The 25,213-nt window shown below is 36.6% G+C and overlaps 1 protein-coding gene across 2 annotated transcripts in view; it reads left to right on the top strand.

Moving 5' to 3' along the window:
- The window catches only part of LOC145663017 (phospholipid-transporting ATPase ABCA3-like), a 373,059-nt gene that overhangs the window by 302,085 nt on the left and 45,761 nt on the right, over positions 1–25,213 (top strand). For both annotated transcript variants that reach the window (XM_081729148.1, XM_081729149.1), the window contains one exon: positions 17,824–18,111. In XM_081729148.1, coding sequence (XP_081585274.1) covers positions 17,824–18,111 — 288 coding nt within the window. The remainder of the gene's footprint in view (positions 1–17,823; positions 18,112–25,213) is intronic.

Genomic DNA, 25,213 nt, shown 5'->3' with positions numbered 1-25,213 from the left:
TGACAAAATAATTCTATGAACGAAGTCTTCAAGACGTTATAATTATACAGTATACACCAGAAGAAACGCAATTCTTTTAAACCGCTAGTACTTTTAAACCGTTGACAGACAGCTCAGACAATGCAGTTTATAAAGCGTTGGAGCGTAGAGCAGATCCACTAATGAATACTAGGACATCTGCATCTTCCTCAAGAATAGCGTCCATTATGCCACAAAATTCTTTGTAATGCACAAAATCCGTTTAATTTAGTTGCTGGACAATCATAATTTTGTACGAGTCAAATTTGAGACTATCATGTTGATGTGCTGAAGTGGAAGACGTGATATATTTAACAACACATCCTGTCGCCTAACAAGAACTGCCCTTTTCACTCTGCCCACGATTTCTGGGGTTCAAACTGAACGGGGAAAACAAGCTGGCTTCTTTTTCATCACAGATCCAGTACTTCTGAACGCTGCAACCTATCGAAGTATAGTGTTTCCATTGGGATTGTACCTCGACGTTCAATATTAAACTTTCGATGGAAAAGATGTTGAACCGTAACCACAGAATCACTGTTTCTAAAGAACTGCTGGACCACGAATGCACAATGCTCTACGCTCCATAGCGACTGAAACTGCATTGTCTGAGCTGTCTGCCATCGTGTACTAGTAGTTAAAAACATGTGTTTCCTCTGCTCTACTCTGTATAATTAACAGGATATATATATATAAGAATGATAGCTATTTTTCGGTGTCTGAGTTTGTTTTAGGTTTCATGCTCTAAAATGATACTATATTAAACCAAAGTAACCCATAACAAGAAAGATAGCTCAATTGCATAGTGTTGAATGCTTACCCAACAGACCTAACTTCAGGTAGCGCGAGGCACCTTCCTTTTAGGAAGTAAGATTCAAAGGAAGTCGAAATCGAAAAATAAGAACAATCATGTAGATGATATATATGGAAAGTTTCAAAACAACACCGACAACGTTTGAGAGGTGATTCCTGACCCCAAGATAAGACAAAGTGAGAACCAACCTGGGTGTACAAATGCTTCCTTTCGGATTTAAAGGCTGCCATAAAGATCGAAAAATAAAGTTTATTAGGTCCATAGCTTCAAAACTATGGGACCTACTGTAGTCTGGTAAAGACTTCAATTAGGAGCTAATACGTGCACTATTCAGAAATACATGTTTCAGAATCCTAAGGTACTCACGCAAAAATTTTCATAGAGGGAGTTTGACAGCGGGAATTCCGAAACTTGGATATTTTGATAGGGCACCTATTAGGATATATATATATATATATATATATATATATATATATATATATATATATATATATATATATATATATATATATATATATATATATATATATATACAGGATGGTAGGAAACTCCACCGACAAAATTCGGGAGGTGATTCCCAACAACGAAATAATAAAGAAGTCCTTTTGTACTTTTTTCTAGGACAAATAGTTTCGGGGCTACATGATGCCAAAAACGTGGCAAAATATACTTTAGAGCGCTATATCTTCTCTATTTCGAATGGTAGAGACAAGGCGGCATGGTCACCTCAAAGGAACGAAACCTACTCTATCGCAATCGTGAAATCAGTGCACAAGGGATTCCCCAAAGGAGTGTAGGGACTCCCGGATAAACTGTCAGCTAGAGATACGTCAAAATAGGCGTGAATGGATAGGTTTCCCATCTGGTTCTAACCATGTCGAGATCTCAAACAGAGATGAATTGATGGTCGATTCATTTAGGTATGTGTGGTTGCATAACCACCAGGTACTGATAGTGACCAACAATGAAGTTTTGGATATGAAGTGTGGGTGAATACACTTCGGGAGGTGACTCCACAACTGGAAACAAGAAAACAAGTCATGTACAGAAGTCGAAAGAGGCGGCATGTTCCAGCAGAAACTGAGCAAAAGATCGCCCATACACCGTGGGTAAAGTAGAACGAATTGAGATAGTGACGTAGGTCCACATAATGAGAAAGAAAATCATACTCAAGGGAACTGATGGTGCAAACTGAACGGAGCGGGTGGAACTGCGCAATGGGAGTCCATAGAGGAAGAAGGGGATTCCGCAAAGCAGACATGGTAGGAGCAGTGAAAAGTGAAACAGACGTATGTACTCTGACGTGTTACGTGTTGGTGCAACGGTTCCTCAACAAGCAGAGTACGCAGACGTTACAGAGCCAATATTCGCTGTAGGCCCTACCGAGTAGGCAACTGAGGCATGGAAGACATGGACAAAAGTAAGCATGCGTACAGGCAAACATGGACTGTATTTTCAAGGATGATACACTACAGCTCGTACTGGTGTCCGTGATGAATAAGTATCACAAAGAATGACACTAAAGGTTTCAGAATTCTTACAACAGTCTTACCTGTGGCAACACTAAAGAAGATGCTCAAAATGACGTCCACCACTCTGAACGCAGGTATTCAGACGTTGTCGCACAGACCAGCGTACACGTCGGAACGTGTCTGGTTCTTACCGCAAAGCGTCATAACGGTTCGGACGCGTTGTTCCAACGTTTGATATCAGGTACCGGAGTAGCATAAACAACAGTTTTGAGATGTCCCATAAATAGAAATCCAGAGGGTTCAAATCCGGCGACCGGGCAGACCATGGCATAGGACCGCCATGGCCGATCCACTTGCTCGGGAAAACAGTGTTCAAATAATCGCTCACGGAGCGACAGAAATGCACCGGGGCACCATCGTGCATATACCACATACGTTGTGGTAAGACCAACGGCACATCCTCCAGAAGTGTAGGAAGTATCTTGCGCAAGAAGTTCAAATAGTTAGGCCCAGCAAGTCGTTCTGGAACAACAACTGGTCCAATGAGATGGTCACCCAGAATCCCTGCCCAAACGTTGATACGAATCTGGTGCTGGTGGCTGGCCTGTACCATTCCATGTGGATTATCCACAGATCACTGATGACTATTATGAAAATTCTGGATACCATCCCTTCCAAATTGGGCTTCATCTGTGAACAAAATGGAGGAGAGAAAACCGACAGTGGTTGCCACCAAATGGAGAACCTGATTACAAAAGTCCAGCCTGAGAGGAAAATCTCCAGGCGATAGACCCTGTACCCGTTGCAAATTATAGGGGTAAAAATTATTGGCATGAAGGATCGACAACACCCTCTCATGACTGACATTATCCTGACGGGCAAGTTCCCTGGAACTTACACTCGGGTCATCGAGCACATGTTGTAAAATACGTTCTTCGGCATGCACAGTGCGTTCCCCACGTGGTCTTTCCGTGTCATATATGGCACGGTGAAACGTTCCGGTCTCACACAAACGACGCAACAGCGCTGTAAATGTTGTATGATGCGGTTGGCGTCTATTGGGATATCGATCGTTGTATAATCGGGCTGCCTGCCTACCATTTCCATGCCTGCTTCTAGATACACCAAAATTATCTCTTCCTGTTCCTGATTTGTGTAATAGGCTATTGTCACAACACACTACACAATGAACGTGATTCACAACACACAACGTAGTAGTTGCCCACTTCAACTTCACGGATGACTTTGACAGACAAGGTAGGTCTGCTCAATGATGATGTATTGTTTGTTGGTTGTGCACTCAGTGTTTCTTCAGTGCTAACTCCGTGTGCATCGGAATGACGTGGACTGGCAACTTGGAGGTCCTCTCGAGGCAAATCAACAATGTACGTATGTAGTGTGGTTTAGCCGTATGGTAGCTATGGCCCTCTGTTTGTGACCGTGCAATGTTCCCGAAAATAGTCAATGTTTTGCTGTCGGCAGTGTTCTAATGAACGAGGGGTGCAGGGTAAATCACCCTCACATAAAAGCTTATCCCCGGCTTATATCAAGAAAATAACATAGCATCTCTGCAAGGAATAATTAATACAACTGCATTGTTTGTTATCATCAGTACCTGGTGTTTATGGATCTTCACCACAACGAAATGAAACTCCCGCTACTTTTAAAGATTTTATAATATCTTCAAAATAAATAACATTATTGGAAAAACAAAACCATATTGCACTAGATAATATTCTGCATGTGATTCCGTTATCACAACTCACCTATCTTTGGGTGTGACGCTATTTACACAACCCGCAAAAAATGCTAAATCTTTCTGCAGTTGCAAATGGAAAGCAGGTAAGTGAGTTGTGATGACGGTATCACATGCAGAATCATAATATCTAGCGCACTGTTTTTGCTTTCCCAATATTTGTATTTATTTTGAACATCCTAAAGAAAAACTATAAAATTAGCGGTAGTTTAATTTTCGCTGTGGTGAAGACCCTTATGCAACCACACATAGCGAATATGACGTGTCTACCATTTCGTCTCTGTTTGAGATCTCGGCATGGTACCAGGTGGGAAACCTATCCATTCAAGCATATTTTGACGTATCTTTAGCTGACAGTTTCTCCGGGAGTCCCTACACTCCTTTGGGGAATCCCTTGCGCACTGATTTCACGATTGTGACATACCCATCTTTAAATAGAGCAGGTTTCGTTCCTTTGAGGTGCCCATGCCACTTTGCCTCTATCATTTGAAATAGAGTAGATATAGCGCTCTAAAATGTATTTTGCCACGTTCTCGGCGTCATGTAGCTCCGAAATTATTTCCTAGAAAATGTGCAAAAGGACTTTTTTTCTTGTTTCGGTGTCGGGAATCACCTCCCGAATTTTGTCGGTGGAGTTTCCTACCACCCTATATATATATATATATATATATATATATATATATATATATACGAATGAAAGAATGTTGTTAACATAGGCATTTGGAATAAACCTTCCAGAACGCTACTTTGCAACTCTCAAGCCCTCGCCACAGGTAATCCAACTACGATACCAAAATCAGAAGCTAAAATTTTACTATGTGTTGTATTTTACGTTAACTGTAAAATAATAATAACACGATATATATATATATATATATATATATATATATATATATATATATATATATATATGTGTGTGTGTGTGTGTGTGTGTGTTACATAACTGCGCCAGAGATTATCCATACGTCATTTAGGGATGCACGGTATGTCTCTACGGTAGGGGGTAATGAAACTATGCAGTAAAGGTGGAAACCATACAGAAAAAAAAAATTCATGGCACGATTGCATGCACATTTACAATGGAAATTAAATAAAAGATTGCTTAGCATGGTTGCATAAGTTTAGAGGACAATGGAAAGTAGTATACCAGATAGAAACTTGCAGAAAGGGCAGAAATAAGTACAATGTAAGTAGTCAAGTCACGTAATAAAATAACAGACAAAATCCACAACGACGTACAGTATTTGTAACATAGTATCTTATACAGAATAGCACTACAAACTATTAGATCATACGTTCCAACAATAAAGGTACCTACAGGAGACGTTCAAAATGTTTTTCTCCCACGTGCTAATCATGAGTTTCGAATGCATTTCGTTACTTCTGGTGTGTTTCATAACTGTTCACACGCATCTTCGAACATCACAAAACAAACAAAGCAATTCTTGAATATTAGTTCTAATTTAGCATTGCTCAGGAGAAACATTCAAATTTCAATAAGGCGAGTGTCCAACTTTGGTTACCAGATGATAGTCTAACTGATGTATAATATTTGGCTGTAAGCTGTTCTTACAACGTAGAAACTAGTGCTCTCAACGGGTCGGGTCGGGTCGGGTTAAAGACCGACCCGACCCGACCCGTGACCCGAATTGACTGACCCGACCCGACCCGACTGACCCGAACCGTGATCCGACCTGATTGACCTGATCCGACAACCCGACCCGAGCTGACCCGGTTGACCCGACCCGAGCTGACCCGACAGCCCGACCCTAGCTGACCCGACAACCCGACCCGAGTTGACCCGACCCGACCCGAGCTGACCCGATCCGAGTCGGGTCGGGTCGGGTGACGGGTCGGATAGGGTCAACTCGATCCGTTTGAGAGCACTGTGGTCACGACACTGGGTGAACGCCAAAATGCACTCCCATTGGGAATTAAACCCGGACCACGTGTACCGAAGTCTTAAACGTTAACCACTAGCTAGATCAAGCGAAAGATTTGTATATGCATCTTAATGAATATTTGGCACTTTTGAGGTTGGTTATTTCTTTTTATAAATGATACCAATGTCCGACGTGGGAGAATTTTTTTTATTGCTGTAGTTCTATGTAACGAATTTTTATTCAAGGTCACTCTTCTCACTGCTTGGACGGCAGGGGGTCTTCTCGGAAGGCAGTAGCAAGAGTCTCTTGGCGGAGACAAAAGGAAATCGTTTAACTACAATGATAATGGTTGAGGAAACAGGAGAACACCTGTGATTTTTTCCAACCCTTCAACTTTCATTCCAAAATAGGTTCTTATGATTCCGGGACCCGTGCCACTTTGATTTTTCTTTCTCGGTAATTAAAACGTATTTTACAGTATATATAGTTGTACGTAAGAATATACATAATATGAATTTTGTAATTTAAAATTTAAAAATACAGTACGATATTTAATTATAAAGTATTAATTTTATTTCATCACTTTCAGCAACAAATGAAATTCAAAGAATTCGCTCCCTGGGTCTTGGTCATCAATACTGCGTCTTATTCTTTGCCTTGCAGTCAAGTCTTGGTCCTGCATTTCGTAGTCTTGGTGGACTTTCATGCTATACAAGAGCCAAGAATGCTCGCCTCATCGGTACAAACGAAGACCAAGTGTGATTTTGATTATGGTATTTCATACTATACGGCAGCGTTTCCCGACCTTTTCAACTTGCGGCACACTACGGGTGTAACTTAAATTCTCGCGGCACACTCATAAATATTATTATTTGTAAATATAAAATACCGTTTTTTTTTAAGTGATTACTGATCTCATAGATAAGAAACCTCGATCACTGTTTTTCTTCGTGGTAAATCATTATCTTACTTTTCGTTCTAATTTTAAAATAGAAAACAATTGCAATGAAATATTGTACTCAGGTTTTTAAAAATACGCTTTCTTTTTCGAAAACTGTATCCAACCTTTTACTAAGAAGAAAAATATCATTAAATAACGAACGAAGAAACAAATTTATTGTACTTTTAAAACGAATGTAGGTAATTTGTATGCATGTTTGGCATGTTTGCTGTGTCGAAAGGATTATATGATATTTTAAAATTTCAAGTTACGAAATATCTGCAACAATAAAGAAGCAATAATGGTCAGAACAATGATAAATACTTTTTTGAGCGTTAAAAATGTACAGGAAAGTAACAAGGTATGAAACTTAAAATTGTAAAGTCATAATAGAGATTCATTGTAATGTGCCGGTGCTATGTCATCAGTTATAGCTCAGAATATGAAATAAATAAATGCAATCAAATGGGGATGGAACTGATGCACAACACGGTACTTAACTGTAAAATTGTGGTTGAATTTAAATAAAATTCAAATGTTTTTAATTTAGAAAATGACTAGTTGGGGAAAAGGGTGAGAGAAAGAGAAAGGTTGTAATTAAAGAATAGGAATGAGCACTAGCCTGATGTATCCAATGAAGCTGGCGTCGTCCTGGTCATCTGGAATGAATATCTGGAGAAGTCTGGATTAGCTGGTGACAGTCAACATCTGGATCTTAATTCTGTTGAACTGCAAGGGGCGTCGATAATGCTTCTTTACGATAATGTCCTTCTACATCTTCATTCTACTGGACTGCTGGAACTTGTTGAATCTGCGGTGATAAACCAACAGAATGGTACTCTTTGACTTATGGAGTTGGTCGTCCTCCAACGGTGGGATCCGCTTCTCTCTAATGATCCTGCACCTGTCCCAATCGTGTGTTGAATACCCCTTGTTGTTCTGTTCTTCGTGGTTTTGATCAATTCAAGAATGATGACCTAATCGGGAAGTATCAGGCTGTGCTCGAAGGTATGCGGAAAGAAAAGAAGGAAGCTAGTCGAGTTTATTTAACAAATGTGCATTTACAACACGTGTCTGAGAATGTACACTTCTAAACAAAGTTTTCTTTCAAAGTTTTCAAAAGTTCATGTTTCTTTATATCAAATACACAGTCACTTCATTTCCAATAGACAGATACTTCACAGTAATGTGAAATACAATTATACATTATCCCCCATGTCTTGCAATTTGATACCTATAGAATTAACAATTTTCTTTCGATTTCCTCGCGGCACACCAGCGGCCCATTCACGGCACACCAGTGTGCCGCGGCACACCGGTTGGGAAACGCTGCTATTCGGAAAGCAAGAAAATATGCTCATCGCTACTTGTTGATCACCAAAACAAGGCCAAGAGCAAGATTACTATGCAATTCGTCTTGCATATCCAATCTTCATCTTATTCTTGTATCGATGTCCTTGGGATTGGTGAAATAAAATGAAATATTTAGTTTAAGGTCCCTCGATTCTGCACCGAGGCTAAGGGATACGGTGACCATGAGAAATGAATGAAATGCTGGAATGAAGAAAGTGAGAGGAAACAGGAGAACCCCGAGAAAACCCACTACACGGCGTTTCTCCACCACAAAGCCTACTTAGCACAAGCTGGGATCAAACCATGGACACCATGCACCAGAGATGAATTCTCTACCACTGAGCCACCGCAGCCCTGCTTGTGCTTGGTCGTCCATATCCAGTCATTCTTTTGGCCTTACTTAAACAACTTCTAATTTTGTTCTAAACCCAGACTCCATATTGGCGTAGATATTAATATTACAGTCGATTGGTAAAATCAATCTTCCACATTTACAAATTAAAGTACACACAAGTACAAAAATAAGCATTTACCATAAAAATACTAGCTGCAAGTGTTCAAAATAGATTTATGGCTTCTATAAAATCAATTGAAAATTGCTATTTTTAATTAGGCAGCTAGTAAAAAACAGCAGCTTTCGACTCCAGCCGAGTTTAAGCTCAACCTAAACTCAGTTGACCAAAGTGAACTGACCCGACTGACCCGACCCGATAACCCGACCCCATAACCCAACCCGATTGACCCGACCCGACAGCCCGACCCGAGCTGACCCGACAACCCGACCCGAGTTGACCCGGCCCGTAACCCGACCCGTTTGAGAGCACTACTAGAAACTTTGAAAGTTTTCCGATTTTTTTTTCCGCTTAGAAAGTTAGCTTGTTAGCGTATTTTAAGACTTTCTCACTGGCAGTGCAGTAATATGAAGTTTCATTGAAACAACACGAAAATTGCTTTAGAATATAATAATTTGTTTCAAATCAAATACTTCCAAATATTGAGGATAAGTGTTAATAGACGGAAACCATATACATGATGAAATTAAATGACTAAAACCAGGGAATACATTTTATTATTCAGTTCAAAATCTTTTGTCGTGAAATTATGTCGCGGAATTTGAAGCTGTCAAGGAATGGAAGAAAGTAGTAGTACTTTCTTCTCCTGCAGTTTTAATTGCAAGACCAATCGGAAAATGACCATTAGGAACACCTAGGCGCTGATGGGATGACAATATTAAGATGGATCTCGCAGAAATAGGAATACAAAGTAGAAACTGGATCCAGTTGGCTAAGGATAGAAGTCAGTGGAGAGCTTTTGTGAACGCGGCATTGAACCTTCAGGTTCCATAATACATAGTGTTAGTTAGTTAGTTTCAAGTCACAATATTAAAAAGGTTACTATGTCAAATTTAAAATAATGCAAATGGCCAACGGAATAAGTTGAACACGATATATATACTTAGTAATGGTACCATAAATCACTTCGTATTTTTTGTTAGATTAAACATATAAAATAAGCCCAAAAGTTAAGTTTTTTATTAAACTATAGTTACTTCCGTTCCGTTTGCTCAAGTAAGAGCTATGATAATTTGTTTCAAATCATAGCTCAGGTAAGGCTATTTGAAAGATTGTACTTATTAACTAATATACGTTTAAAGAAAAGTAAGAAATGCATCGAATGGAAAGAGATTTATAAATTTATTCCTTCTGATTCTTCTGTTAAATTTCTGTTGAATATTTATCGGAAAGATCTGCTTTCATATTAATGTTTGTATCAGAAGTAATCTAAGTAGATTAAAAGAAATATTACAAATTTCTGGTAAAAGAATTTTCTTATCCAAGAATAAAATTTAGTGTTCCCAGCCATAGTTTCATACACTACAAACAATTTTTTGTAAACTGACAAATTTCAGATACAACTAATACTTTCGAACCTCATATTTAGAATAATCCGTTTTTATAATTTACCTTTATTGTACTATTTATTATTCAAATCCAAGCACAAACCACTAAGTGTTGTCTGCGAAATGCTATGACTTATTCTCTTCTTACACTCAAACACAAGAATAAAGAACCACGATGGTCAGACAGAGTTTTTACTCCTTTGAGGCGAAAATGTTCTCTCCATACACATAAGTGTAGAACAGCCGCAATAATGCAAGATGTGTTTTGTGAGTGAAATTGGGCAACATTTAAAAGAATATACGACATGGTATTGGAGAAATGTTGAACTGTTCAGGCAAGGCTCAACTAAACTCGAGAATTGTGAAGGAAACACAAATAAGAGCAACGGAAACTAAAAGATATGAAAGCGCTTAAACTTGTTAGGATTCAATAGCGTGCAGGGTCATCGATACAAATAAAGAGTAAGTAGAAAATATGTATCTTCTTTTAGAGTTTATTCTTCAGAATCTAATCTTCTGTTGAAGCAGGCATACAAGGAACACTATTATCGCATTTAATTAACCCTTATCCGGGCAACCGGGGCCTCCCAGGCCCTGTAGCTTCATATTTTTCTTCGAATTTCCTAATAACCATAAATATTTCGATGTCATAAAATTCTGAATTATTCTATCTTTAGTCGAAGTTAAAGTTATGAACATATCGAGTTGGTAAGGCTAATAGAGTTGGTAAGGCCCCAGTTGCAGTCTATGTTACAAAAATAGCTTGCCCGGATAAGGGTTAAGCGACTCTTCTGCAAATAGTATTCATAAAGGATAAAACACGGATAATAACAATATATTCAAAGAATATGCTCGTCCCTTTGCTTTCACAACGATAATTGATTTGGTTAGAAATCCTAACAAAGTAGCCACTCACAGGTGTATGTTCACAAAAGTTCAGTACTCTTTAAAACTTATAAATTGGGAGAACCATTTAAATATTTAACCCAATCATAAATAATTCGAAAGTGTTCAAGATTCTCGGCAGTTGAATTCTGATTGAAAGAGAAATGAGCAGGAGTCAAGATAACTTTATGTATCCGCGAAAATCAACATTCAACTTGCCTTTGAGGACCATCACTTCCATATCCTTTAATAGAACACCGGGTAGCGTCTATTGCACTCTGCTTGAAAAGATTAAGTGGAGTACATGGGGAAAATCATTAGAAAGATTAAACTCACTGCTGTTAATAAAGTTTGACAATGAACACATTTCAAGTTGATGCTTGGAATGCTTGTATTGCCGACAGGAAAATCATTGGAAAACACATGACAATCGCTACCACACAAAGACCTTAATGCATTTTTCATATGAGTGCACCAGAAGGAAAATCACTATACAGGGAGTGGTTAATATACAAAGCAGTGTGGTAATTGAAGGGGGAAAGGGGGGAATTTCCCAGGCACCTCTGACCACTTCCCCGGAACCTCTTTCCCTTTTGTGCTTTCTAGGGGAGGATCATGATAATGATATGAAACCTTCATGTGTAATTACAAAAATTAAATTTATAAGTAAATAAGAAATCAAATCATCAGTTTTTCAACTTACTACTAAGGAATCTGTATTTTACTCCCAGAAGACAGAATATAAAGTTTTAGTACAGTGAGTTATCCGAAACGCTGAAAAGTAACACCTCCTGAACAATGAACTGGTTAAGATATGTTACAGTGTCCCAGGTTTAGTTCTATGTTTCGTTAAAAACTATTTTACTGTGAACAATGGATATGAGTTTTTTTTTTACAAATATCTGTTCTACCGTTGATTTTTTGTATAATACACCTCTTTTAAACTTGAATGTTAACTACTTTGACTAAATAATTACCATAATTGCAGTTATGCATATTGTAACTTAAATTTAACATGGTGTTCTAGTAATCAGACAAATTACGATTATGAGCACACTTTATGGAGCGCTCTCACACAGGGTACCCAAGCACCTTTATACGCTATGTAGGGGGAGACCAGGGCTGATTTAAACATTTTTTACATTTACCCACATAACTTTTTATATATGTATTTGAAATTCACAAAAAATGAAACAAATTAAAGTTTGAAACCTCGCCTCGTATTATGTACAGTTTCATCCTTTTTTGGTCCACATTACAGAGTAAAACAAGATTTTCTTCAGGTCTACAAGTGCTATAACCAACACCATTTACGAGCCAGGTTGAAACACACCGTGGAGTTGACTGAAACAAGGGAAATACGAGGGCAAGTCAAGAAAGACTTGGACTGATTTTTTCCCGGCAGTTCTGTTAACGCTGGAGCTTCATAGTTTGGCATACAAGTAGGGTGGGTCTTGCTGTGCATATATATAAAATGTTGTTAAGGAATCATTGCATGTTTGGTAACCACGACTTTTTATTGCAGGTGATGTCCTGCGCCGCCTCTAGAAGTCGCCTGTAGAAGAAATTGAGTCATTACGAGATGAACAATTTGCAGCTATACGGTTCTGCTATCACCTGGGGAAAAGTGCAACAGAAACTCTAGGAATGTTGAGAGCAGCCTACAAAGATGACGCTCTGCTACGAAGTACCGTGTTCTGGTGGTTCAAAGAGTTTAAAGAGGGCCGAATGACAATCACGAAAGCTGGTGGACCAGGTGTATCAGCGTCAGCTGTTACTGAGGTGAACATTAACACGTTAGCAGTCATTGTTAGAGAAGATCGCCGCATCAGTATCGACGATCTGGCAGCCGCACTACGCATATCTCATGGCAGTACCTTCAAAATTTTGCATGACCACCTCCACATGAGCCGAGTGTGTGTGCGATGGATTCCGCGACTCCTGACACCAGAGCAGAAGGCCGTTCGAGTGGAGACTTGCAGGGAGCTGTTGCAAAGGTTTGAGGATGGTGGAGACGCCTACCGCACCGTGTGACTTTTTTCTATTCCCTGCCCTAAAATCCAGACTGCGTGGACGCCGCTTCTCCGATAATTCCGAGGTTCTGAAGGCATCGGAGGCGGTTTTGAAGGACCTCTCAAAGAATGGCCTGCGACACGTGTTTGAGGACTGGAAGACTCGAATGAAAAAGTGCATTCAAATGGGTGGGGACTACTTTGAAAAGGATCATGTGCCTGTTGCTGAGTAATAATAAATTGCCTAGAAAAAAATCAGTCCAAGTCTTTCTTGGCTAGCCCTCGTATATTATTCTGCGTTTTATTTTAGCCTTTATAAAATGTAATTAGCTATTGTATATTGTGTATTCTATAAAAATTGTGAAATAGATCAAAACTATTTTCATAGCCGTACAGAAAATATGCTTGTGACAATGATAGAACATGGCATTGTAGTACTGCATTACTTGTAATGTAGCTTCGTGAAAACTGCATCCTTAATCATAGTCGGAATTGCAGTTCTGGCATACGAAAAGCACTGTTCCATCAGTGCACATGTCATGAGCCCAAAAGTGACATGATGTACATTACACCACTTTTCACGAGGTTTGCTGTTAGAATATGTATTCCAACAAAATATACAAAAAATATTCATCTTCTGAACTGGAACTGGGGTCATATCTTTTCTCTTTCTTTGATTTCTTGTTCGGAGGTAGTTTCTTTGATTTAGTAGTTTCTTTTTCGGTAGTAATACTAAGCTTCTGCTTCTTCATGGTTGTAGTTTCTGAAAGGACTAAATTATTTCAATCACAAGAACTCAAATCATTTGTTTAAAAATAAACCCATTGTTTACATAAGCCTTGACTATATGGAAATAAAGCGAGATTGGTAGAAGCACTAAAAAATTTGTCTTTCAACCAACTCCCTGCTCTCTGCCATGATAAGAATGAAAACAGTGACACACAATTCAATAAATCAAAATGAACCCAATGAAAATTGTACATGATACTTCAAGTCACTTCCTGGATACTACTTATGTTTCCATAACTTTGTTGTTCTGAAATAATAAAAGAAAAACAAAATCCCTTAAAAGTTACTCAACATCTTCGAAAACAGATTTTTTAAGATAAACTGTTAAAGATCACTGCAACCTCCATGAAACTCGTTCACAATGAAGACAGTTGACTAGTGCTGCTGCACTAGGAAGACAGAGTTGCTAGGCTCCTCCTTTCTTTATAATTTTTCGCTACTGTTTCAGCCAAGACGGAGTTTCAACCAGCTCCAGTCTCCCCTATATTAGAAATATGATTTTTCAAGTTTTTGTGAGGAAAATACTCTGAACTGAGAAATCATAACCTTTTCCATATTGTACAGGAGCATTTTCCTTTGGAATGTGTTGAGAAATTAACACATAGTCTGCAAGACAGTGACGTATTTTGTGGTCTACCAGGCCTACCGGCTGTAGCCCTAGAATATTACAAAATAAAGTTATTATAATATAAGCTAAATTATATTAATAATTTTAAACTTTAGTATCTTCTTACAATGATAGGTTTCTGCGAACTGTATTATTTAGGAAGATCCACTAGCTTCTTTGCACGCAGCTTGTCTCGCGAACTTATGAGGTCTTCGATATGACACCGAGCAGAAACCACTCTCTACCTACTACAGCAAGAATCGTATCAGAGCATTCTCCTTCGCCCCAACTCCGCCCACAGTGTACAAACGGGCTGCAAAGTAACACAGTTGCCTCTAGAAAAATCAGTTTCTTGGGCATGCCCGAAGATTAAATGGAAATTATACGAGTAATGATAGTGCATTTTCGGGGGCCTCTGTGAATTGTTTTGGACATCATGAGCCTCGTTGCATATCGATTTGCGTTAACGCAACGAAAATTTTGTTTTACAGCAGTTTGCTGATCGTCTATTTTCAGTCAGCGTTCATTATTACTCGGGCATATTTCATTTACTATGGTGGGTAGGATTACAACCTATCCAGTGCGAAATGTAGCTGTACTTCATGCAACAAATAAAGGTAAATGTACGATCGTTTCCCTGTAATACTAATAAGGTAATATAAGTCTTGCTAGTGAAGAGAAAATATTTATCAACTTGACAAAAGGGTGGTGCAAGTTGTTTCTTATTTTGAAGACCGTATAATAACGTGGAACTATAATAATAATAATAATAATAATAATAATAATAATAATAATAATAATAATAATAATAATAATAATAATAATAATAATAATAATAATAATAATGTATGGGTGTTACAAAGGTTAGTGGTAGCCCAAGCCATCAAACCAGTATACGCCACTGCTGCAAGTGTACTGTCTTACTACAAGCATATTTTAGTCACACAATAACCACCACCCCTTCACCTCGAAGTGCTTCAATTACCATACTAATACAAAGTAAGCACAAAATCTCGTAGAAAAATAAATAGTACTACCAACATTAAGGTTAAGGATCCTACACTATAAATGGCTTATTGCAAACAACGATCCTCAAAATGGATGAAACTTGACAGGCATTGGTATGCGTTTACACCTAAAATAATTACCACAGATGACTCGAGTTGATTGAAAAGCTGTATAAAATCTACTGCTGAAAACGCAAAACCACAAAGATTAAACAAGGAGCAAATGTTAGTGAAGGAAAGATCATTTACATACTGCTTGTTTACATAAAGATAATGAAAATAGTTGAATACAGCATGTCTACATTTCCAACTGCGTTACCATCATTGTGCCTCTCACACGTGTAAACTGTGTAATTATGCAGAAAGTTATGTAGGCTAAACATGACTTACTTGCAACAAATACTGGTGACTGTTTGGACTAATTGCTAACAATTCTGAAGATGATTGCTTAATTCACTAATCTTTCATTCAAGAAATGGCATGTTTCGAAATATTACGCTAGGATGAAACGTTATTTCACTTTCCTTCTACACACCTTTTATCAGTTTGTCTACATCCATATCTGATTTCAGTGCAATCCATGGTGACTTGCGAACTACTGGATATTTTGGCTGCATCTGAGAGACGACAAAACTATTTAGATGGACTAACACGTGCTAGCTTAATTTCATGCTTCCAATATGTGAAGAGTGACAACAAGATGTTGTCAGTTTAGGTCACCGCTACGAAGAACATGTCTTGGGAGTTTTGCTAGATAATGCAACCATGTTTTTCTTTTAATTAACTTAGATGGAGAGTTCGTTTTGCTTGGAAAACTAAAATGTTTAGGCTGTAACAAACTTACAATGATAAGAAATGATTTCTATGTTACAAGTTTCCCATCGAAGTAAATATCAGCATTCACACGACAATAAGAGTTGCTGTGAAACATTTGGGAAACAAGAACATTTGTCCGTAGTTTGCTCAACATAACCTGACTCAAAAGCATTCAGACATAAGGTTTCCATCTCTTCAGGATTTGATTTCCATAGGTGATAATGGTTCTGATTTCTTCGAAAGATAAAACGGGTAACCTTAATATTAAATGTCAATCGCCTGTATTCGTCCAGAAGTATAGGAAGAACTCATAAGAATCAGTAAATGTGTTGGAACGATTTCATTTACCACTTTGATTCGACCTACTTTATCATCATGTTTTTCAGCATAATATGATTTGATCTAATCATAGATGGTATAAAAATATCACATTAAATTAAACTGTGACGAACATTAGCTAGATGGTGATAACGCGCAGAATTGCCCAATGAACTTTTATTTCAGTATCTTGTTTCGTTTATCATTAATTATTTCCATTAGCAAGTGAAGTTCTATACTTTATGTGTATCCCTAACCTGCATGTTTGTGAAGATAATAACTTAAGTAAAAATAATAAAAGAGAAAAATGAATACTAGTCGGACAGTTAGACTTTGCATTATCATTACTACAATATGTTTCTTTAATTACAAAAAAAATTAGAACAAGATTCTTGATTCTCTGGCGCAAATTGATTTTCGATCTCAAGTCGCGTCTGATTTTTTGTGCCTTGCAATATATAAAGCAACCATTTGACTAATACTCAAGCAAGTCAACAAGAATATATTCTACTCAATAGAATAAAGACATTCGTTGACTATCCTCTTCAAACTCTCGGGTGTAAAATCCTTAGAGGCGAGTGAAATTCCTCCAGTTAATATTATTTGTAAGCATAACTTAATTTTAAAAAAATACAAACTCTGAATAAAATGACAATATTGTAAGAAATTTCCTAATTAAATACAGTAGTCCCTAGGAACTAGAATGTATTTATATTGTATGCTTAGTTGGTTGATTTAGAGTTTAATGTCCCTTTCAGAACTACGGCTCTGTGAGACATATACCAACAGTTTAATGTCTACGAAACATATGACCTCTCAACAGTAAATGAACACGGAACTTTCTATATATTTCTTGTGTAATTAACTATTTCGGGTAAACTTAATCTGACAGAATTAGAAAATGTGCTGGAACTTCAGAAGTATATGTAGGTAGTACAATTCGTATCGGAAATTTACTTGTTTGGGATGTATTATTGCATTGAATTTTCTTAAGCAAGTTGCATTATTTGTTGTTCTAGCCATTCAACCAAGACGCAATCATATTTGCAAAACAAGTGTTTATAAATCTAAAATTATCATACTTTGGTTATTGTTTTCAAGAGTATAGGATTTTGAAATTTTAAATATCTAGTCAATACTTTATTTTCAATTTGTAAATGCTAATCAAACATATTATCTCTCCTAATTCTTTTCTTAATTTTGAATCAATTAGATCAAAATATTAATTTTAATTAACTAATTGGTCATTTCAGAACAAATCTGCGAAACAAGAAATAACTGTCATACAAGATACAACAGCTTTAAAATGGAAGAACCAGGTATTGGGGAGCAGATAATATACTTCTTTGCAACTGCTGGATCATGTATTTTAATATTGATATTAATGGAACTGGGATATGGACAATCGCTTATTCATAAGATCAAAGCCATGTATTTAATGGATAGAAAAGATAAACTGAAACAAAATGAACCGCAAAAAGAAGTAATTCTAGACAGTGACGTTGCGGCAGAGAAAGATAGAGTGAGTCAACAACTTTCTGGTAAGTTTCATCAACTGTTATTATTAAACACATATATCATAACTGTAAAAAATGATGTTATATTAAGGAACCGATTTGTCATGATTTTTGATAAACCGCTAATTGAAATTTTAAAAAAAATAATATGTAATCAAGTAAACACACACTCGGAAATATTTGGGAGCAAGCACACTTTTGTTGGGATCTGTCCAATATTTGGGAGTTCAATGCCACAAGTCTGCATTTCTGTAGTGTTGAAAAGATGTTTTACAATATAAAACGATAAGTAATTATTAAGAACTGCCACTTATATTTCAGATAGAAATGCAAAAATAAATTGTATTTTATACAGGAAAAGAAACAATAGAGGTTAAAATTGTAACAATCCATTCTTTAGCCTATACTTTTCATTTCTCTGGGAAAACAAATATACTTTATTAAGAAATGGCCAAATATATGTCGTGTTATGAAGTTCGTATTGATTACGACCCATTGTATCTACCCGTTAGTGCGTCCATGTAGTTAGTGGTATAACATTAGAGGGACGCCCGGAGTAAGATAATGGTAAGCAACATTCTTTAAAATTTGAATATATTGAAAAGGGAAGCTCAATTTTTTCATGCAATGCCCCATAACAAAACAAACTCCCCTTGTCACCTGAATTTAAATTTCCGAAATTCAACTACCCACATACTATTCTGTGATCTGATTCCGACGTATTTCAAGTAATAACTCCATTTCAATCTTAGTGACGTTTACCGTTATCTTCCTGTGAGACGCTCAATTGTTGAGAATCCAAATAATTCCATTAGTTTGTTACATCGCAGTAACATTTACAAGAACTTAGTTGGTCTAATGCTAGAAGCAAAACTCTCATATCGGAACAAAAGTTTATATTATTGAGTTATATAGTTGTACATCTTTCAACACAAATGGTTCTGGTATCAGCCTGGATGCATTATATATTTTAGTGCTATTCAAATATCATGATATGATTCGGATGTCAGTGACAAATAGGTAAAGTATGTTAACTAAAAACAGTGTACGGAAAAAGATGGAAATAAAATGGACTTATGATAACAACTCTGTCCCAAACTGTCACCTGGTTGACGTTAATCTTTTCGGGGCCATGAGAGAGAGATTTTATCTATCCTTCACATACAGTTGCGTAACTGGGGTAATCAAAAGGCCAGCTTTTCTTCCAAAAATTCCAACATTCCAAAAATTTCAACATTCCATGTTACTCTTGGGGACAATGTTTACAGAAGCCATTTTACGGTAGTTAGTCGACTTTCAACTGTGCCTTTCCAAGATGCCATACAGCCAAGTTTACCGAGACCTTTATTGATTGGAGAGATTTAGCCATCTATCACATTTCGTTACTCTACTAATAATAGTCTCATATGTTTTGCAAAGTATCTTTATTGTACCGTTGTTGTGGGTTCGAAATATAGCCATTATCCGTACCTTCCCAGAAAGTTCAGCTTTCACAAAGTCTAAAATTTAAAAAAAAAAGATTCGCCAGTATCAACACGATGTTTTCCTCTTTCACAAAAATGAAAGTTAGCCTTCCTGAGAAAGGTATTTCCAACAGGTATGTATTTTATAACATCGCTTAGCGCATGCAAAAATGAGCATATACATAGTAGAGATAATCATTGAACACATCTAAATATTCAGTCTTTATTTGTTGCAGGATTGAGTAAATATTTAACTTTAAAACCAACACATTGGAATTAATTCAACATAATAGAATTTTTGTTAACTAAACAAAAATATAAGAAAAACAATCAGAAAGAAGAATAAGAATAAACGTCTACAATTGCCACGTAGCATAAAACATACACTAATTTTAAATTATCTTTGATTATCGATTTCATATATACACATGTTTTTCTCATACCATTATAGTACATGTTCTAACTTGAAATTTATTTCAATATGGCTACTACCTTTATTATAAATCGAAGCAACACTTATGATGATATTTCAAAAATACTATTGTTTTAGACAAGTCTCACTCCTATTTAGCCAACAAAATTCATCAACATTTTGAATCACTAAGCAGTCTACATTAAATATACTCACATACAGTAATAACAAAAGTGGTAACAACACTAATAAAAAATAAACGTTTTTTTACACAAGTCATAAAAGGTAGATCTATGTTCTAAATATCGTTGAAGAGGACAGGTGATTGGCCCTTTCACTTGTACCTTGTACATCGCTGAGAGAAGACCTATTAACCCAATCTGAATGCAGAACTGCGATCACTGATATCTTACCCACAACTATACTACCAAATCTCTCAATTTAGAAAGTAACCAGATATGCGTATGCTAATTGCTGCATCTCGGGAAGCGAAGAAAAAAGGAACACGGGAAAAAGGACGAAAAAATGAGGATTGAACAGCACTGTTCTATGATTTATCAAATATCCCTTCTAACCATAGTATAATGTACTTAATACATATAAATACAGAGAAGTAAGGGGTTACTACCATACAGTATGAGCCTAGCACTCAGTTTTGATTTTTGCATGTTACCCCATGTTTTATCTGACGTACCCGCTATGTGATACTACTGACGTTATATCACATACCGGGGAAGGAAGCAATCGAAATTATAAACTTTTGAAGTTTAAGTGAATCAATTGCCACTTCTCACCATACCTGTTCCAGAGTAAGGGAAGGTTTTACGTTCCTATCTTATTTCATATGAAAGAAGCATAATTGTGTAATATACAAAATACACAATTCTGCTTCAATGCATGAATGTATACCAAATATTGTTGAGTAGTTTGGACATAAAGTTAAACATACTGTAATAAAATAAATATGAAACAGTAATTTGAATTTCGATTCAAATGTATTTGTAGTGTAGCGTTTATTCTGTACTTGTACCAGTCTATGAATGAATGGTACTCTCCGATGATAGATTATGCCATTAGTTACGGGTATAAAATTACATAATACTTTTATTGTTTACTTAGGCTCATTATCTACTAAATTGCCGTATCTTATGTGAAATTGCACATTAACAATATGGTGGAAGAGCATATTTATAATCAGAAAGAGAACAGGAAACATGTTAATAGTAATAATTCTAAGTGAACTAATAAATAAGCTTGGAATAAACATTGTTGATAGAGCTACAAACTAACCAACAGAAACTAATCATGGAAATAACGTTGGTAAACACTTACCTATTTTGTTAAATTACAGCGAAATTAACTACAGTTAACTGTTCTTGGTGTAGTGTTTTGACGGGAACATAAACTGCAAATTGAATATGAATTTTGGCCCAATATCTGGTCAGTTGCTACGAAATATTCATTAATTTTACTGTAGTCATTTATTGGCATTCAAGTACATGCAGCAATTATCGTGGCTGTTTAGTTTATTTTGTACGTAGGTGTCGACATCTGGGGATAGCTCGCGTATAATGCAACGCAAAAGTCGGAGCATCGGAAGCTGATACAATATTATTAATACCATTTTATTGCAATGATAAGTAGCAATTTGATCCTATGCACATGGAATGAGTCGGAATTATGTTTACTTAGTATTCGCAGAGAATCGTTCTACATCTTCTAAATTAATCATTTCGAAAGTAAATTCTTAGTTGTATATTGAAAAACATTGAAACCCCGTGCGTGAAACGTGGGACTATTTTTAGATGAATGCTTAAGAATGAGATATACTTTCGTGAATCTGTTTTAAAAATGGGGGGGGGGGCATTTCACGAAAATTGTAGTTCAGCTCTTGTCTGTCAATAATAATCAGATCTGATAGCCACAAATTGTAGATGTTAAAATTTTGACGTTCACAACTGTTGAAATCAAAACAGGAACAGTGAAATAATTTTGCTAGGAAAAAACGAGATTTCTGCGTACTATATACGCAAGTTCTGAGTCCTATATAATGTACCAGATAGTTAAATAATTGTCAGTATTTCCAGTGCTGACTATTTTTCAATGTTCATTTAATATTGAAAATACAATTTATGACAGGTCATGCCTTCCTATTGGGAAATGTGAATGCATTCAGTTTCGCAAATTTTGCGTTTCGCTCACTTCGAGCGGTGTGACTGAGCGCTCCGCTCAGTAACCATCTAAACTCCAAATCAGGTGTCTAAACTACTCTGTATGACAGGCAGAATTGAGAGGACTAGCTTAGGGAGAGTAACGTAGTATGAACGAAGAGAAGAAGTATGAACAAAATACACGATTCTGGTTGGTTGGCATTATCCATTTCTTGCCAAGTAGCATTTCTATAGCAGAAATCAAAAGATTGCTGCTGTCGGCCCTCGTGGCCGAGCGTGCTACCGCTACGCCAAATCGCTTTTGGCGTGGGTTTAAATCCAGCCCAAGGAAAGTTTTAAACTTTCATAACACTTTTTTAAAATAAGATAAAAATATTACTAAAAAAGTAGTTTACTTACTTTTGTGTAGATATGTAGGAGGAGGAGAAGGAGGAGGAACGGGTTAGAAGCCCAGCAAACGGGCTCGGTTTGTTCCACCTTGAGCCCCATGATATTTGTGACCAACTTAAAACAGCTGGCTAGACTAGCGCGCGAAAAAAAGGTACTTCCGGGAGCACTACTCTTCCGAGCGGGTCGTGAATTGAGGCAAAGAAGAGATCCATTAAGGTGTCCCAATAATGGCATAATAATTCAAGTATGTGAGTATATACATAACTGCAGAGAATTGCTCGTGAATATGGCACTTTGTGCTAGTTAATTATGTATAAATACATAGTTTTCACGTGAAGTTCAACAAGTAGCTACTATGAAGTTCTATATAGTTCTTCGATTTTCATGTATATTTGTATTACGATTGTGAATCGTCTTTTCTGACAAGGACGGGTGACGAAACTAGAAACAGTTATGGAGGAGTGGCAGCACAACAGAATAGTTCAGTGAATCAGTTAAAAAAAAGAAAAAAAAAGGAAAAAAGAAAAAAAAGAAAAAGTATGTGAACATAGCTAGCTTTTCAAATACATATATTAATAGCTCAGTAACTTGCTACTGTTCATTATTTCGTAAAATTTGCTATAGAGTGATAACAAACAGTGTAACGTTAAACTATTTGATATACGTTTGTTGTATTAGTAATCATATTTTTTATTCATTTCACTATTTCTATGTATTATTTTATATTTTGTTTGTATTCTCATATTAACTCGTTGAAAGTTAATAATCTTGTTCTGTCACGAGAAGTAACAATAATAGATGAAACAATTATTAGAATCACTCCATTGTGGTAACCATATTCGTGCAAAAGAATAGTTTGTCTGTATATGAAAGCGTTTTTAACATTTATTAATAAAAATTGTGTGGTATATCAACTCCATAGTTCTATTTTGACGCAAACCAATATATTAACTAGCGTCACAATCATCAAATGTGCCTTGTACTCACAGTGTATGCTCGTCCTATCAAGGCTTTCTAACGTCTGCATTTGGGAGACTCAGATGTAGTGGTCCTTCCTGTAATTGTAAAAGAAATGAAAGTGAAATGAACGTCTTATGTACCACGGTTATGCCGGCTAAGCTAAAGGAGACGTTCATGATGAGAAGTGAATCAAATGTTGGAATGAAGAAAGTGGGGGGAAAAGGGAGAACCCCGAGAAAACCCACGCACATGGTGTTTGTACACCACAAAATTCACTTGGTGCGAGCTGGGATCGAAACAGGGATTCCATTCACGCTCTACCACTAAGCCACCGCGGACCTCTCCTGTAATTGCAGTTTCTTTAATCATCGCACCTTTGTATCATGAGACCATTAGTATCACATTTGATGTTGTGAGATTTAGCTACAGTCGAGTTGTTAATTCCATGATAGGCTTCTTAATTAAAATACTAGATCTGTCTCATCGTCAATTCACCGTTACCTTTGCTATAAAAATTGAGACAAAACATGGCCCATAGTTAAATTTTTATCATACTGCCATGTGTAGTTTAGGTACTGGTTTGGGCATTACGTAGATTATGTTCCTAATATCATATTTAGTTAATGTCAGTGTTAATTGTCGTGATATAGCCTCTCATCTTCTACTCAGTTTATGCCACCCTCTCTCCATTCAAACATTCGGCTGCTAATTCAAAATTATAGTTCCTAGGTTTCAAGTAAACACCAGGGAAACAAGTAAATCCTACAGTGTAGATGGATTTAGTGTCGGCACAGTTTCTGGATTTTTGCATGTTGGCATGCCAAGTTTAGTTTAAATTTAGTATACATTTCTCCAGACGATAATGCATTTCTATATATTTGAGTACGTGAATAAGTGCATGTTGGCATGTTGTGTTTGGTGCGTATAGAGTGTTTCTTGTGTTTTATTAGTAATTTTGAATATTCTCGTGTCCATCAATGTATTTCACTGTCATGTACATCGACATAATGCTTCTTTAGTTCGTATGTATATGTGGCCTGATGTATGTTCCTTTCACGAACTAGCGTCCAATATCTAAACTAATAATCAATGCATATTTCAGAAATTAAATAATATGCTAGATTGTTTGAGACATATTATTATGTTGAAGTTATTTAGATGTCCTATGTGGACACATGTTCATTGATTCTATGATAATCTTCGATCATTAAAAATAATCCTATGTCGAAACCACTATTATTATTATTATCAATTAATGCATTCTAGACTAATTCAGACTACAATGTTGGCATACAGTAATATCTATATTTACATAATTAGGTACTACAATGAGTTATGATTTCATTAAAATTATTGAAGTTTCCATGGGATGGGGAATGCTGTCTTTGATAAGAACCTGGAAGCATGTACAAAAAGTTATTTCAGTACTTTTTCTTTGCCTACAATAATTCAAACCTAGATTCCGTTGCGCAATGTCATCTTTTCAGTTGGTCATATTAAGTTTTGGATCGGTTAAGTGTTGATTACAGTGTTCGCTAGTTATTCTTCTTTGGCTTCCTCAGATTTATGGGCTTACACTACTTCATTGTGTGATGGATATGCATATATTTCTTCCACGTAGAGTCAGCGTAACGGAAAGCTTATACATGGCCAGCCCAATGCATGCTTCTCACCCATGAGTAGGGTTAATAATTTATTAATAATTTGTTTATTTGTACTTTACACCCAAA

This window comes from Thermobia domestica, chromosome 10, assembly GCF_964235325.1.
Source record: "Thermobia domestica chromosome 10, izTheDome1.hap1.1, whole genome shotgun sequence".
NCBI classification, from domain to species: Eukaryota; Metazoa; Arthropoda; class Insecta; order Zygentoma; family Lepismatidae; genus Thermobia; species Thermobia domestica.
The sequence above is the reverse complement of the archived record's forward strand: the minus strand, read 5'-3'. Positions and strand labels throughout refer to the sequence as shown.